At 32.2% G+C, this 17,959-nt stretch overlaps 2 protein-coding genes across 2 annotated transcripts; one reads left to right on the forward strand and one right to left on the reverse strand.

The window, feature by feature from the left end:
- Nucleotides 1-4,618: 4,618 nt before the first annotated feature.
- Nucleotides 4,619-5,220, forward strand: LOC130469390 (uncharacterized). Its single transcript, XM_056838671.1, has 2 exons — nt 4,619-4,725; nt 4,938-5,220. Exons 1-2 carry the CDS (start codon nt 4,641-4,643, stop codon nt 5,156-5,158), a joined length of 306 nt encoding a protein of 101 aa, XP_056694649.1. The 5' UTR covers nt 4,619-4,640; the 3' UTR covers nt 5,159-5,220.
- An 870-nt stretch (nt 5,221-6,090) lies between these two features.
- Nucleotides 6,091-8,754, reverse strand: LOC110775675 (putative FBD-associated F-box protein At5g53635). The gene is made up of 4 exons (XM_021980288.2): nt 8,507-8,754; nt 7,074-8,064; nt 6,760-6,906; nt 6,091-6,683 (listed from the first exon to the last, which is right to left on the reverse strand). Exons 2-4 carry the CDS (start codon nt 8,049-8,051, stop codon nt 6,330-6,332), a joined length of 1,479 nt encoding a protein of 492 aa, XP_021835980.2. The 5' UTR covers nt 8,052-8,064; nt 8,507-8,754; the 3' UTR covers nt 6,091-6,329.
- Nucleotides 8,755-17,959: the final 9,205 nt, after the last annotated feature.

The raw sequence follows: 17,959 nt of genomic DNA on the forward strand, positions 1-17,959 counted from the left end.
CCTTATTATGTTATTCATCAGTTTTACCAGGGCAGCCGTATCTTTTTTCCCTCTACCAAGTTTATCTTGTTACGTTCATCACCATTCAATCGAATTCTTTGTTTCATGCGCACAAATGAAATATATAACCTTAATCATGGCAAAAGTCAAAACCTTTCTTCATCCTTCATTAAATTCACGGAAGAGAATTAGATTATCAAATACCTTCATCAAAGATCAACAATATCTCGCATCCCTATTACTATAAACCAAGCATGATTCTTTAGCTTTTGGATTTAAACTTGATATCATGTCGTCGAGATGCAGCGGATATTGTTCTAATGCATAGTCTCGAACCCTCGCGAAGGTAATCACGCTTAGTCCCTTCTGTATATTATTAGTTGTAATCACGCGCACTCGTTACTTTGGAGATGTTTAATTATACTACTTATTATGTATATATTCGAATTGTATGATGTATTGTATGGTATATTGTGATTATATGATCGCTTTGTTGATCTGATTTATAGTGATATATTGGGTTATATGAGAAATGTGTAGTTGTTATATTGATTAGCAGTGCGTTTGATGGTTGCATGTTTATGGTAGTGTAATTTCTTTTGTTGTTACTAGAAGTCAAAGTAATGAGATTTGGATGAATTATTTTGGGAGTATTACTTCTATCAAGAATGAATGTGTTGGTGTGATTATTATTAGAGTAAATCATATTATTTATCGTTTGGGATTTTAGGTCTTTATTTTGATAAGGCTCGGAATTTAGGTCGTTGTTGTTACGGGCCTAGTTGATAATCCGTATAATGATATTTTGGGATCTTATTCTGTTATTGAGAAGTATAGATCTTTAGCTTAAAATGGGTGTTGATCATTTAATTTTGATCAAATGATGAGTTATACTTCGTATTAGTCCTTGGTGATGTTTATACTTCGTATTATTTTTATCATTTATTATTATACAAACTGATTGAAATTGATTGTATATTCTAATGGTCCAACTTTATTTGTAAGTTGTTTAGATTACAACTCATGTAGTATATATGCGTATATCTCCGACGCTATTTAGTTTTTATATTAGTTGATGCATTAATTGTAGCGGAGGGGTATGAAAATTGAGGTCTAGATTGTTTATCTTGAGTTGTCTAGAAGAATTATACCATACGATTTGGATTAATTATTTTGGGATGACAATCGATCATCTTGTAGTACATTTCCTCCTATGATAACATAACCGGTTAAATAGCACATTGTGCTTTATTATTTGGTCGGAGCCATGAGCACGACCCTAGGCTTAATCTACTCCTTTGAGTTAAAAACACTCACGGGGGGGTGTGCACACTTAAAGACTAAGACCTGTTTGGTGGTTACATCCAATAGTCCAATACTATTGGGTGGTGGACTAGATTCACATTTTTCTGGTGGTTACATCCAATAGTTTAATATATACTAATGGGTGGTGGACGCGATCCACATCTCTCTGGTGGTTACATCCAATAGTTCAATATATACTATTGGGTGGTGGACTCGATCCACATTACTCAAATGGTGAACTTATAAGAAATTAAAAATAAACCCTTGTTACTTATTGTTATAGGTACTAGTTTTATAAGAATTGTATATCAATTTGTATTTATGTGTTTGTTAAATTATTATTATTATTATATGTCTGTTTATCCAATCAGCGTTGATTTCTCAGCTTTTGCTGACGTGTGTGTTTATTTGCTATGTGTGTTTGCGGCCATGTCTTTTTCTTATGGTGGCCCTGCGACGATCCTTTTGGAATTTGTCCTCTATGGTGAGCAGTAAAGATGACTGGAGCAGATTGATCGTGAAGGATTGCCTTTAGAAGTTAAAGGAAATCAAGTGTTACTGTTTACTCTTTTATGACAGTTGTACAGTTGTAAATAGATCACCTAGTAATTGAGTTTTAATAGTTTGAGTTGTGTAAGCCTTAGCACTTGGCAATGTGGTCAAGTGTGGCGGTGATACCTCCGATTTACTAACTAGAAATAAATAAGAATATAAAAGACTTTATAAAAATATTGCGGAAGCTTACACTTCTTATTTATTTCTAGTTAGTAAATCGGGGGTGTTACAGAAGGCAGGGGATCTCTATTTGGCGGTTGTTGTAGAACTACTCCAAAGACGATAAATGGCGGACTCTCTTCGAGCATTCAGTCCCTCCGAGTTAACAAGTCATTCACACTTTTGTGTTGTAAATGAGTAATTAGGAAATGTGATCTATGCTTGTGTACTGTTGTTGCCTTCATTGTTTCATATAATTCTGAGGATTTGCTTCCGAATTTGTTTACTGAAGGGACCTTCTCGCTTCTCGTTTCTCGTTTTCTATGATCTGTATATAAAAATATTTGGATATCAGTACAAAGGCGAGCTTTGCATACAAAACAAATACAAGTACTACAGTTTGCAACCATTAGTCGTTCGTTTTTATTATTCTAAGCTGACTCGTGAACTTTGACCCCGATTTTACACGTAGTGTTTTTACGATATATGTTTGTATCCCTTGGGGGATCGTGCGCGCTAGCGCACGGTCCAACAACTAGTTTATAAAACATTAGAACGTACTTGCATATATATCAAATCAGATTTTTAAAAATATTTGCACACATTGCGTGCATAAATTACTAGTAAGATTAGTAACACAACCAGACATGAAAATAAGAAGCTGAAAATGGGTACTTGGGTCCATTTAGAAACTATATTGGAAATTTCTACATGGGTCCAAGGAAAATGTCCCAGTATTAGAGCAAGATTAGCGCTAGTATAAGCTAAGACTTCCACATCATCTTTTTATTAATCAGATTTTTGTCGAGACCCCTCGTACTCATTAATTCAAGACTCCTAAAATAAAAAATAAAAAAAAAATAAAAAATAATAATAATAAGATTCAATTTACAATTTAAACGTCTTAAGTAGAGTCTTGGAATTCCAAACTCTTGCTCAGACTTTTGTCATACTCTTCCACTTAAATGGGAGGTCTTAAGTTAATACTCAATAAGACTACTGCTCAGACCAGCGCTAATCTTGCTCTTACAGTTGTTTGAATCGAAATTCATCATATTAATTTGAGCCAAATTCTCTTTATCCGAATATGACTATTGACTAATACCAGAATGAACCCGCCCAAAAATCTCATGACGACCCTCGTAAAGACTCTCCAAGCAAAAATACTACTGTACACCCATTTCTAAATGATCATCGCCACTAATATATTTTTTTGTTTTTTTTTAAAGTTGGTGACTACTATCTTTAAGGGTTGCATTTTCTTTCACTGAAACAAACAAGAAACTGATGGTATATTACATCCTTTACTTAAAGTTCTTACAAGTACCAGTTGTATGGATTTCAATGCATTATTTAACTAATAATATATTCAATTTTGTATGTAAAAAAATAAAAAAGTTGATATTCTGAAAACAAAAACCGAGGACAATCTAACAATGATCTCGATCACATTATAATGTTTTGATGTACGGAGTATAAAATAGCCAAAATTTATAGTCAAAATTTACATTCTTTGAACACATATTCTAAGGCATAAAGAACTTTCAATAATGAAGGTAATATATGTGATTTTTTTTATTATAAGTACCTTCAAAATATTGTTGTTATAAAAAATCTTTAAAACATTGTTATTATATAGAGTACATCAATTAAATAATGATTAAATTACGAGTCAGTCAATATATATAGTTGAAGAAAAGACATGAAATTGGAGGAGAATGGAAAAGCATGAAACTTAAAAAATAAATAAAACTGAAGATGTTTTCTAAGAGAGACGCGTGAGTGCGTGACACTCTATATTTCTTGCAAACATTTTTGTTATTAATTTCTCTAATTTTCGTTTTTCCGTCGATTTCACGCATTTAATTGGGTAGTTTTGTGATTTTAGCAAATACTTTGTACTGTATATCTTTTTTTTTTTTTTTTTTATAGGCTTAATTTGCATAAAATAAAACAAAGTTCTGTATTGTATATCTTATTGCACGCAATATTAGTTTATTATTTAAGGAATGAGATTAACACAATTTGGTATAGTAATGCAACGGAATATATTCTTTTCCTGAATTTTAATATTTAGGAAGACATTGCAAATTAAAAGATCACGTTACATTTTATTCGAGGAAGGTAATCAACTCAATTTTGTAAACTAACCAAAGATCTCGTTACATTTTATTCGAGGAAGGTAATCAACTCAATTTTGTAAACTAACCAAAGATCTCGTTACATTTTATTCGAGGAAGGTAATTAACTCAATTTTGTAAACTGACCAATGCTAGGGATATTAAAAAAAAATTCGACTAAAATATTTATAGTGATACTAGCTAGGAATATATTTCCTTAATATTTTTAGGAAAATAAATAAATTAATTAAGTTTCATATTCCAAATTACGATCTGAATATATTTAATTTCCTTAATATTTTTAGGAAAATAAATAAATTAAGTTTCATATTCCAAATTTACGATCTGAATATATTTAATTTCCTTAATATTTTTAGGAAAATAAATAAATTAAGTTTCATATTTCCAAATTTACTATCTTGTATTCCCTATAAATTCAATGCTAGTTGAACCTTTTATGCATCCCTAATAATCTAATATCATTCACCCTTTATTTTAGCAATGGCACCAAGTAATCGTAATGGAGCTTCTCTATTTACCATTTTCTCTGTGTTCGTTGTTTTGTCTCTTTTGGTCATAGCCAATTGTAAGTTATGCAAATACTTTAATGTTACTTATGTAAGGAAGTACTAGTTTATACATGTACATATGATAATTTTGCAGTACTATACTATTATGTATATAATGTGAGCATCACTCAAATAGTCAAATGTATTATAGTATATATATTTCATTCCCATTTCATTTAAAATGTTTTGATTTATCCTTTGATATATTATATATTTTGGATTTATGTAGGTGACGTTGATAATGGTGAAAAATACAAAGGATTGGAGATAAGAGAACAAACCAAGGAAATATTGAATGGAGTTGAAATGATGAAGTTTGGCCGAAAACTTGCAAAACCAACATGCGTAGAAAGGGCTTGCGGCTTTGTTAACCCCAATGTTAATTGCTTTTGTTGTAATCCTTACTCATGTTATGATACTAAAGAAGAGTGTGACAAAGTATGTCATTAAGCGTAGTTTTATATGAAGTGTGACTTCAAAATAATTAAATAAAAGAGCTATTTATTATTTTAGCTATTTAACTCTTTAGAATGTCTATCCATTAAGTTTATTTTAATGACATAAAAGTTAATAAAAACATATTAAAATTTAATAAAAACTTGATAAAAGTTATTCCGGTATATAATAAGTTACACCTTATGCGTGCAAGATCTTTTGATTGGAGTAAGGTGATGAATACAATTTGCTGTTATACCCAAAATAATACGGAAAACTTGAAATATTATACAAGGAATACTTAATTTCGATACAAGAAAAAACGTGCATTAGCGATTGAATTTTGGCGACTACTAAAATTTCAGTCACAAAATTAGTTTTTGCACTGAAGGAGACAAGTAGTCGCTAAGTAGTTTGCAGTATTACGACGGTGATGTGATGTCTGCAACTAAGTTGTTATTGTGTACAACACAATTTATGAGTAGTTGCAAAGTAATCATGACAGATGCGATAGATAATACAATCAAGCCACAAGATGGATCAATACGAGATTTTCTGAATCTATACGTGGTATACCATTAAAATGGTATATTAAGGGTAAAATAGTAACTTCAGTTGATATATTAATGGTTAAATGGTAAATTTATGTAATAAATTGAGTATGTTGTTTGGAACCAAATAAAAATGAAACCACGTTATCAAACTATGTTGTTTGGTATCACAGAGAAAATACAACTCTTTTCTTGTACCAAACTATGTAGTTTGGTACGAAATAAAAATGCAGAATATTAGTATAACATTTCAATGGTATACCTAGTATAGAATAAGACTTTCTCGGATAGATACTTCTATACTTGGGGTCCTATTCGCCGAGTCAGTTATCAGTTATATAGAGCCAAACAGTCTGTATTCTGTATCCACTTACCTGCTAATCTGATATACGTAGGTATAAAATTCACCACAATAAAACTGTCTTTTGTACTTGTAATTTTATCGTTCTATCATAATTCATATATGAGGTAAGCCTACCAAACTGAATACAATAAAAAGACTGAACCCTCAAGGCTCAAGAGATGAATATCCACCAGGTTCATCAATGCCATAACAAATTAAACCAGCATGTAACAATATCAATTGACAATCAGAATGAAGTTCAACACACCAGCTAACATAAACTCCAATATGCTCAAACTCCCCATAAGATAATATCATTATGTGAGGTGGTGGGATCTTGTTCCTTATACATGACGCGTTCATAAATCTCAACATCACAAGTCTTGGAAGCTCTTGGAAACATCAATAACTTCTCCCTGACTTCTTCACTGGCAGAATCCGGATCATAACCAATCATCATGCTCTTCAACACATGGGAATTATTTAACAAATACTCTACTACTTGTACTTCATCTTCGTTTCCTTTAAAACACTGAATGCCAATTATCTCCAGATTTTCTAATAAACAATTTGGGACTTTGTCGGGTGGAGTCCATTGGTATAGATCATCATCTGACGGTCTGTTATCACTGTCGTTGATCCCCTCCTGCAAATGTTCACAAATAACTGATAATGCACCCCTAGATATTTTAAGACAAACCAAGAAATATGCTTCCACTCACCAAATCCAAAATAAAAAAAGCTAACTTGGGAGTGCTATGGAGCAATTTTGAAAAACAGGTCCAACCCGAGTATAGATTTAATTGCATGATCAATGTCGTCAAATGTGGGAATGCAGGCCAGGCATAGCTAAGAGCCGAACCAAGTACCTTCATAAAGAATAAAAATAAAATTTAACAAAATGGAATTGAATTAAATCATATTAGTACTGAACAAAATTATTTTGCATGCTCTATTGCTCGGAAAAAGGCATGAATCAAGGTTGGAAACTTGGAATGTAACCCAATTAGTACTTAAATGAAGAGAGGAAACTTACATCTATAGTACTCCAATGCAATGTCAGAAGTTCAGTGGTGGCAATCCCCTTTAAAAGATCAAGGAGGTGGTGTATGTACTTGGGAACTAAATCATCAAGCCATATGGCTTCATAATTGACAAAAACATTAGATACCCGCGATACATCTTTCACCACATACTTAGAAAACGAGTCATCATCTACGGAGAGGTATTCCAGATTGGGTGTATTGATAATAATATCATGCTCCTCTTCATAACTGCTTTCAGTATTTACCAGTCGCAAACTTAATCTTCTTAGAGTAGAAACAGAAATATTAATCTTCAGGCCCTCAGGGTAATCAATGAAACCCAACAGGTACAGTTTTTCTAAGACTGGGCAACAAGACAAGAGCCGATTCACAGCATCCTCACTGTCAGGGAATATGACCTGAAGATTAAGTGACTTGAGACAAGGAAAACTAACTACGGACTCAGGTATTTGAATGTCAAAACAATCAAGATTGAGATACACTAATGTGTTGTAAGAAAGAATGCATTGTGGCAGAGGTGATTCAGGTAAGATGTAATCATCTGTGTTGTTGGCGTGTATAGTCAGCTTTTCAATTTTACAACTCTTTATACTAGCAATCCATGAGTTTAGACGAGAGACGTCTATTAACAACGGGCAGAAAAGCTCAAATGCCAAAAAGTTTGCCGAGTTACAACTTTTAAGCACATGCTCCACAAGGTTTGAAAATATATCAGGATCAAAATCAAAACCTCGCAAACAAATACGACCAATGCCTTTCCAAAGATACCTCCATCTGGAGGACAATACACAAGTTCTCACTGCTTCATCAGTTTCAAGGAAGGAAAGTGCTCGAGCAATCAAATGATCAGGTAAATCACTAATTATGTCCATCTGCTCAACAATTTCCTTCTCCTTTCCGTCATTCTGCAGAAAGGGCCGTTTACGTTGGCTCTCAAGTCCAATTCCGAGTTCCAAATTACAATCCATTGATTGTTAATGCCTGACAACATTTCATCATATGACAGTTCAGAAAACTATCAAATCAGGCTATAGCAGAATGAAGCCAGAATGTATTGAATATATAAGAATTACATATTTTAATTGAATTCCAATACTTGGCTCGCAATTTTCACATGTAATGTCAAGAAATTACAATGACAACTGCCAGATACATCATACGATTCTCAATAATATGCATAAAATCCACACATTTTTTGAACGATAATCGCATTGACTGAACAAATTGAACACGTTAATTGCACAACAAAACAAAACAAAACAAAATGGTGAATTTCTCTGTAATTATTGCAAAATGAAAACCCTAATTAATTCGGAAGGAATGAATTTGCAGATGTGAAATGGGTATCAATTCATGCAAATCAATAACGAAATGAAAACCCGGAAATTGGAAAAGAGTGAAATTGAATTAATAGAATACAAACCTGGAAATTGGCGAGTTGAAATAAATTCTAGGGTTTCGATAATTTGGGGAAGAATAGAATGGTGAAAGAAATAGCAGAGAGCGGGAGTATGAATGTTGATGCTTTTTAAAATACGCGCCAATAAGTCATGTAGTGTACCACCCACGATTGCATATTATTGAAGCTTTTGCCCAGCTTCTGTCTACTCCCTCCCTTCCCTAAAAATTAGTTCTATAAAGGAAGATAGAGAGAGAGAGAGCAAATGGGTTACTGAATAAAGTATGGGACAAATAAATAGGGACATTCTCAAATGGAATATGGGATAAACAAATAGGGCTCAAAATGCAATATGGGGGTAGAGCTGTTAATACGGTTACTCGAGTCGGGTCCGGGTCTGATCATCTCGGGTCTCGGGTCATGATCTAGTCGGGTCATGTCAGATCATTTTATACTCGGATGTAGGTCGGATTCGGGTCGGGTTCGGTCAGGTTGATTATTTGTCGGGTCATGTCAGTTTATTTTTTCATTTTGATATATGTCGGGTTCGGTCGAGTCTTTTCTAGTCGATCGGGTACAATTTCGGGATCGGGTCATAATGAGTCGGGTTTGAGTCATACTTGTAGTAGTTAATTTCGGGTTCCGGTCAAGTTCGGACTGGATAATTATCGGACACGGGTTAAAAAAGGGTTCGATAACTATCAAGTCTAGTCAAGTTTAAACCTTATAATTTATACCTAGTCTATACCTAGCAAAACCACATTCGATTAGATGACACGTGTCATCATATTTGATTAGATGACACGTGTCATCCATTCTTACCTCTATCAATTTGGTTTTTTATTTTATTTTTTCTTTAATGTTTGATATATTATACAACTCTAATCGCCTCTTTCACTCCATATTCCTCTCATACAACATTTATTCACCAATCTATTCATTCAACATCTTCCACTTCACCTTCCCGATTAACACTCAATATTAATACACTATTTAATTTATGTATTCTTTCAACTTTCAAAATTTAACTCCATTTAAATCATACTATATTTTAGCCCGTGTGATGCACGAATTCTAATTAATTGTTAAGTTAAAATAAAACATTTATATATACCAACTGCTATATATATATTAGAATACATTGTATTTTATTTTGGATTTTCATTTTAGATTATATATATATATATATATATATATATATATATATATATATATATATATATATATATATATATATATATATATCCAAAATCACAAACTCAATAAAATTATAACTTAAAAAAATAGACTAAATAATCACTATACAACCGTTCGTTCTTTGAACGGGCTCAAAAGCTAGTTAACTTTTATAAATTTGGTTTTACGCTTTTCACTTGTTCTAGATTAGGAAATAATATTAATAATATTAATCCACAACTTACTCTTGACTGAACCCGTAGGGTCACAAAAATAGCACGTGAACGGATCAAGTATTTAAGTGAATATATATATGGAAAAATTGACATAAATAATCCCAATTTTCACACATCTTCTAAAAATAATCCCAACTTTGGATTATTTTAGAATAATCCAAACTTTAGGGGTTACCTTCTCAAAATAATCCGAAGTCTTTTTTTTGTGTCATTACTAATCCATTTTGGGTCTATTGTACATAGGCAAATTGATAGTTTGGATTATTTTGAGAATGTAACCCCTAAAGTTTGGATTATTCTAAAATAATCCGAAGTTGGGATTATTCTGAGAAGATGAGTGAAAGGTGGGATTATTTATGTCAATTTTTCCAATATATTATTCATTAAGTACTTTATTTATGATCATTCGGAAATGACGAGTCTCGGTTCCAGTGGGAGCTGAAATCGTCAAAAGGCAAAGTAAAGAATATTCCGAAAATGAAGATATTGCCGGAAACGAAAATATGGTTCATGACGGAAGTATAAATATTATCCAAGTCTTAGATGTTGCCGGAAACGAAAACATGGATCGTATCGGAAAATATTATTGGAAATAGAAATATTGTCGGAATCAGAAATATTGCCGGAAAAGGAAATATGACCAGAATCGGAAATATTGTAGGAATAGGAAATTATTTCCGGAATCGGAAATATTAACGGAAACGTAAATATTTGTTCGAAACGGAAATAGAGAATCAGAAAACGAATCGGAAGCTCGACGAGCGACAAGCCGACAAGCGAGCCGGCCCATCGCTCGACAAGCACAAGGCCGAGCGCACAACACTGAGCACGAAGCCCAGCGTCAGCGCTCAACCATATGCGATGGGCCTGGAGCGCTGTGGGCCGCGAGCAAGCTAAGGCAAGCAGCCCGTCGAGGCCAAACTGCAGCGTGTTGGGCTTTGGGCCAGCAGCGGCTACGTTTGGGCCTAGCCAGGCACACGCACCAGCGTGGCCCTTGTGGGCTTGTGGCTGCGTTGGTTGTTTCGTCTTGGGCTTCAAGCAATATCCGATTACTTAGTCGCCAAGTAACTTTGGCTTTGAGTATTAGTTTTCCTTGTCCTACTAGAATTGGATTAATTAAGTGTTTAATTATTGCTACAATTCTAATTGGTTAAGAATTTCAATCCTAATGGGATTGGTAATTGTTTTCCTAGTAAGACTCAAATTCCTAATTTCCTACTCTATAAATATGAGGCTAGCCCTCATAATTTATACACATATCAATACATCAAAACAAATTCTTTACATATATTGTGTTCAAGGGAGAACATATATTATAGCCTAACCCGAGTACATAAAACCTTAAGTAATATCCTAGTTGGTTGAACCTAAGGCGGATTCGAACGTGCTGTGGACTTTCTACGGAGGGGCGACACTTGGAGCTCTAAAGACTTGTTCTTGTTCGGTTCGGGAGCATCTAGGGAAGACACGCATCATATTGTAGAATGAGTCAAGGTGAATTGAATTAAGGACTTTTCGTGCCTAGTGCACAACCCGCATGTTAACAGGCATGTCGTGGAACTCAACAGTATGTTGAGAAGGAACAATGGGAGTAATTTCACTTGAGTCTTGAATGTTTGATCACAAGTCCTAATGAAGTAATGAACTAAAAAAGAGTATTGTTAGGTTGATCGTTTATTAAATGTTGCTTGTTTATGTCTTGAGTCGGCTTTGTAAATAAAATATTAATAAACGTAAAGTGCAACCAGAATAAGCTTCAAAACTCATAGAACGTATATACCTTGAGTATGAACAATGGAGGGAGTACCTTGCCAAGGGGCTTGTACTCCTACGAATGATACAAGACATTTTTTCATTCTTTTATGCGCTGGAATTCCGCCGATATGGTCCGACATGGTTACTTTCTTCCGTAATGGATATTTGTTTTAGTGTTTGGTTGCCTCCCAACACTCTTCCGTGATGGATATTTATTTGGGCCCGATCAAAGCTTATTCTAATTAATCTATGAGTCAAGAGTCGTGTCGAGAGTCGAGTCTTGTCTCCATGATTAATTGTTTACTTAATTGGCGTTTGCATGTGATCTAATTTATCATTGGAATGAAGCATTTCATTCTAGCTTGTTTGTACTCAGCTTTCGCTGATTACGTGCTTTGTGTTTTAGTAATGGCATTTTCCTTAATGACCATAAGATGATCCATCATTTGCATTTGCATTGTTGGGGAGTAGTCTATCAATAACAGGTTTGTTTAGAGGTGACTTGCAGGATAAGTAATCTTTCATGGCTCGATTGAGAGAGTTCTGTACTTGCATTATTCTAACTCTAATTATTTTATCTAGTCTAGCCTATAACGTTTTTGATTAGTTAAAGGATTTGTTTAAAGTATTTTGGTTTGGGCTGTTATGGTTCCAACTTGTATGGAGGATGTTAACTATTATTATTGTTTTAAAAGTTTTGATTAATTCCGCTGCGTAATTCTGGTAATAGCCTGAGCCGTTATCACGGTGGCGGTAATACTTTAGTAATTCCTTATCTGGATTTGGAAATTGGTTTTAAAATAGCAAGGAATTATTAGGGTGTTACAATATTATTAAACATGGTATACGTTGTACTATGTAGGTAAAAAACTCATGTAGAACTTGTTTCACTTTGTTTTGGAAAAAATTGATGAAAGAGCTGCAATTTTTTTTAAAACTTTGATTCATTTTTTTAAAGCACTTAAATTTTGAGTCCAAATTAAATATGTGCTTAATGCAGCTTTAGAACCTATATGTGTGGTAGATTATATGATCTAAATTACCATAGGATTATAGAATATATATATATATATATATATATATATATATATATATATATATATATATATATATATATATATATATATATATATATATCTTATGTTATTCCTAATTATTACTCATCCGTTCCAAAAGGATATTCCAATTTAGAATTGGAAAATTTGGTAATATTAATCCAACCTTTGACCGATTTTCTTTTATTAAGCCCACCTACGACATATTTTTTAATAATCCCACCTTTATTACCCAACACCTTTTATTGGGCCCAACAGGTCATAAAACTGTTGTAAGCGGCATTATTTCTCTACATGGCAGTACTCTCTCTCGATATATTCAGTCATCATCATCAATTCATCACCATCTCGTTGACTTTTTCACCGATTACCAGCCACTTAAGCCCAATAAAAGTCGTCGGGTAGTAAAGGTGGGATTATTAAAAAATATGTCGTAGGTGGGATTAATAAAAGAAAATCGGCCAAAGGTTGGATTAATATTACCAAATTTTCCTTTAGAATTTTGACACTATTTAAATTGAAGACAATCTTATAGATTATTTCCAATACGTAAGAAAAAAAACATATTCATGCAAAATCTTATTTGATTCATTTCAATGAGTATTTTAATAATATCAAAATTTTATATTTTTTTTGCTAATATACAATTAGAGATATAAATGATACATAATGTGCATTGAAAACTGAAAAGTAAAAATTAGAACATCGATCATTATAGTACGGAGGGAGTATATTACTATTTTATTAAAAAAAATCAATACAATTTTTTAGTTTAGGTAAGGACTCTTGTTATAAAAATTTTAGTGTGAGTTATGACCCATATAAGTTCTTGAGTACTTCAATGTTGAGTAAAATATTGGTCAAAATTACCACAAGTTATGTTGAGTTTTTCTTTAGGTAGAAATTTATTTGCCATTATTTATTATTATTAATTCATATGCAGTAAAATATATTAGTACTTTGGCCCAAAGTCTGTCAACAGAACATTAAATCTATGTAAAACCCATATTCTAAGTTAAAAATGATACTACTCCGTACTTATAATGTTCAGATTAATATATTTGGTTTAACTAAAGTTCCAAGTCTATGACAATAAATTTTTCTAATAGAAAATTCAAAAAAAAATTCAAAAAAAAATATTCACATAGATTTTTGATAAATCTTAAGGATAGGCCACCTCATAAAATTATTACAATAAAATTTATTCTAAACATGTGTAGATCTCTTCTATTATATTAGTCATATAAATAAAACAGTAAATATCTATTTACATCTATATTGAATTTAAAGAAACTATTTTCTGTTTTAAAAAATTATTAGAGTATTTTTTTGTGTGAAAAATAGTTGGAGTATGATGATTCGTTTTTATTTTAAATAAAAACCATGATTATGATTTATTAGATGTCCCACCGACTCATTCACGAGTTTTTTTTCTTACTCTAAAAATTACATTTGAAATTACTGGGTAACTATTATTGATTTTAATACTACGTATTTATGTAATTTTAGTAGTAAAAAGTATGCGAGAAAAATCTCGCAAAGAAGTGACACATATCATCTTGGGATAATAATACTACGTACATATACGTCAAGTGAAAATTACTAGGTACACCCGGGTGTACCGTGCACCCAAGGGTATTTTTATACTCGTGGGTGGTCTCTCTCATATTTTCTAGATGGTGATTACTTAGGAGTAACCCTCGTGCGGAGGGGCTCCTAATGTACTATTTTTCTTACCTTTTCAAAAAAAAAAATGTAATGCGAAAATGTAAGAGGGTACACCGTACACCCGGGTGCACCTAATATGTTATACAGGTGAAGAGCTCCTGACTTTTTTTTTTAATAAACATTACAGAGTATATATTATTTAAAATTCTTGCCATAAAATAGAAGATCCGGAGGAAAGGAAATTATTATTTTTCCTAATAAAAATTACGTTTTCAAAAACTTCTTTAACAAAAATATATATATTTTTAGAAAAAGCAAGAATACTCTAGGAGATGACACGTGTCATTCCTGGTGTGTCTTTTAGTATATAGTTACTAGTCTTTTATGAAAAATTAAAATTGTGTTATATTGCATCTAATCACCGTAAATATTAAGCAAGAAAATTTGTTCACAAAATTATTCGTTTAGAGAAAAAATCAGAGTCGTCTCTATTAAAACATCTGTATAGATATTTATCCGAGTTACGCCCTTACATGACAAAATATCTAAATTGTACAAAATAGTACTAAAGTAAAGAAATTGACGTAATAGTGATTCACTTGTTTATTTTGCTCGCATTGTACTTGCGTGACCACGTGCAATTATCCGCCGTATCAATTTGCAACGCATAACTAACCTTTATAGGAAAGCAAGTTATGGATTAAATTGTTCAATCGTTGGAGGAAATTCCTACGAAAAAATTTGTACCCTAAAAGTTTGAATATTCTTTCCAAAACCCAAATGCGTCCATTACGTTTATATGTGGAAAACTTTAGTTTTCCGCATTTAGATTTTATTTTTAATAACGCTATTCCGGAATATTATTTGAAAAATTAATTGGTTTTGCTTTTACCCCTTTTAACTTTAATTGAGATATTTTAGAAATTATTGAGAGATTGTGTAATTTTGGGAAAGATTGTATCACGTGATTGCTTCACAAAATTGATGTAGTTAAAACATTATTTAATTTTTTGTCAGAAATATTTATTGTTTTCTTGTTATTACGTTATTGCTTAATTTCCTGTTCATTGAATAATCATCCCCAAGTTCGTTTTTCATTTATATATTATTTGTTTAACGGAATTTGATTACTGCAGTTGTCATTAAGGGTACTAGTCTTATATGCACGCGATGCGTGCATGATTATATAAAAACTTAAAATTGTATTACAACCACTAAATATAAATATTAGATAAAAAAATGTTCACAAAGTTCATATCTAAAAAAATTACGGTTATACTATACGATCATACATCTAAATAGTAAAACAGAGTAATCATGCCTTACATGACAAAGAATCTAAATCTAAATCTTAATACAAAAATATAAATTCCAAAATTCCATCATATACCTAAGAGTTACTCCATTTTGTTTCATTAACGCCATTTATGAACTTCATCAATCAAACTCTTTGAAAAACTTTCTACAGCTTTTTTCACAGCCATTTGATGAGGAGATACACAACTAATGCTCCATTCATAAACTTAAGTCCTAATCCGAATAATGAAGGACCCTGGAATCAAACCAAAAGAGAAGAAGCCGGAAGAGAATGGAGTTTATTCCAATAGATGTCAGAAGAGCAGAAACAATCATTTCTGGAGGGTATCCGTATCACTGATTATCTGTAAAGAACTTGCAAACCTGACATGAGAAACAAATCATCAGTCACACATGCAACATAATTGAATAGGGTTGATCAACATGGAACATCAATTTTATCACTGAAAGATTTCAGGTGAGAAACTTTAAAGCAAACTGGAAATAGGAAGTAATCGAAGAACGACGACCAGAGCAAACAATATTTTCTAGATCAACCATATTACTTTTTGTTTTCAGTAAGTAAACTTCCTGTTTTCAATTTGCTTTAAATCACTGAAATATTTCGAAGAACGACGACCAGAGCAAACAATAGGATTGTATCACGTGATTGATTCACAAAATTGATGTAGTTAAAACATTATTTAATTTCTTGTCAGAAATATTTATTGTTTTCTTGTTATTACGTTATTGCTTAATTTCCTGTTCATTGAATAATCATCCCCAAGTTCGTTTTTCATTTATATATTATTTGTTTAACGGAATTTGATTACTCCAGTTGTCATTAAGAGTATTATAATATATATTTTATAAAGAGTATCTAAACGTCAAATGTTAAGGACCTCAGTAGTTTCCCTATAGAACAAATATTTAGAAAAATATTTAAGTAAGTTTTGATATATTTCCCTTAAAATAAACATTATGCCATATTTGTTAATTATTTTCATATTAATAATGAGAAAGAATCAAATAATACCTTATGATCCAAATGTGCTACCACTTAAAATGTTTAAATAAGACCGTAAGTTATATTACCAAGAAAATTATATAATATAATAAAATTAAGCTGGTAAAAATGAAGTTTGTCGTTTTTTAAATTACCAACGTTTGTTTCTTGTTCTCCAATGGCTTCCATCACCGGCTCACTGTTGCATTGCTCCAAAATGTTACCTTTTGAAATTTTTATTTTCATTTCAATAAAATAGTAGACGTAGATAATATTTAATTAGCGGTTAATTAATCATGCTTTGACTTTTTCCATTTAATTGATTGCTTTCCTATGAAAATATCATATTTGCAAATTAACATTAATTGTTAGTTTATTAATTTATTTAATTATTAGTTTATTAATTTATTTTTTAGTATCGTCTTATAGCGCCGCTCCTCTCTCTCTCCTTTTTCTCTCTTCTCTCTCCTCTTTTAGGGTTTTAGTTTTCTTTGCCGTTTAGGCCGGAAATAGTCTAATTTCTTTGGAAATTAGACTATTTTCGACCCTTATTCTTGTTTTTTCATTGTTTTTTCCTTATGTATTGTCTTGTTTTGTTTTTTCCGTTGATTTGTTCCCAATTTATTTTTGGGTTTGTTCCCAATTTATTTGGGTTTTTCCTAGAGTTTTCTAGGTTCTTGATTCTCATCCATGGATGAGAATTTTTTTAGGGTTTCAATAATTGGGAAGGAGATTTGGATTCATACAGGTTTAGAGTTTATCATCAACTCGTCAATCAGAACCATTCGGGCGCATATTGCGAAGGGCTCTACTTGGAAAGATGCGAAAACATCGAAAATCATTGCTCGCGTTAAGCTAGAAGCGGTGGAGTACGAGATGTGCTTTAGGATGCAGAATAGTAATTGTTTTGACTGTAACTGTTATGTATTTTCTTTGAATCTGTCGTATGCAGATCTATTTTGTTATTGTAGATGCCGTATGGTTGATTATTAATGAAATTGTTCTTCCCCGTCAAAAAAAAAATAAAATAAATTATTTTTATGTATTATAAATTGATTAATTCAATTGTAAGTAAGTGAGGGTAGTATAGACAATGTTATAGGGGACACCAAAAGTGGAATCTTATACAGTTATACGACGTACTCCCTCCGTCCCGGAATACTTGACCTGTTTTCCTTATCGGGCCGTCCCTTAATACTTGATCTGTTTCTAAAAATGGAAATATTCTAACAATATTATATTATTTCTCACTCCACCCCTATTAACCCACCTATCCCCTACTCCA

Source organism: Spinacia oleracea, chromosome 3 (assembly GCF_020520425.1).
Source record: "Spinacia oleracea cultivar Varoflay chromosome 3, BTI_SOV_V1, whole genome shotgun sequence".
Lineage (NCBI taxonomy): Eukaryota > Viridiplantae > Streptophyta > Magnoliopsida > Caryophyllales > Amaranthaceae > Spinacia > Spinacia oleracea.

What these genes read in the sequence shown, in the direction of transcription:
- LOC110775675 (XM_021980288.2), bottom strand. Translation starts at nt 8,051, where the DNA reads ATGGATTGTAATTTGGAACTCGGAATTGGACTTGAGAGCCAACGTAAA. An exon ending in TGCATTGGAGTACTATAGAT is followed by an intron (nt 6,907 to 7,073) that starts GTAAGTTTCCTC and finishes TTCTTTATGAAG; the next exon opens with GTACTTGGTTCGGCTCTTAG. An exon ending in CTTTTTTTATTTTGGATTTG is followed by an intron (nt 6,684 to 6,759) that starts GTGAGTGGAAGC and finishes GAACATTTGCAG; the next exon opens with GAGGGGATCAACGACAGTGA.
- LOC130469390 (XM_056838671.1), top strand. Translation starts at nt 4,641, where the DNA reads ATGGCACCAAGTAATCGTAATGGAGCTTCTCTATTTACCATTTTCTCT. An exon ending in TCTTTTGGTCATAGCCAATT is followed by an intron (nt 4,726 to 4,937) that starts GTAAGTTATGCA and finishes GGATTTATGTAG; the next exon opens with GTGACGTTGATAATGGTGAA.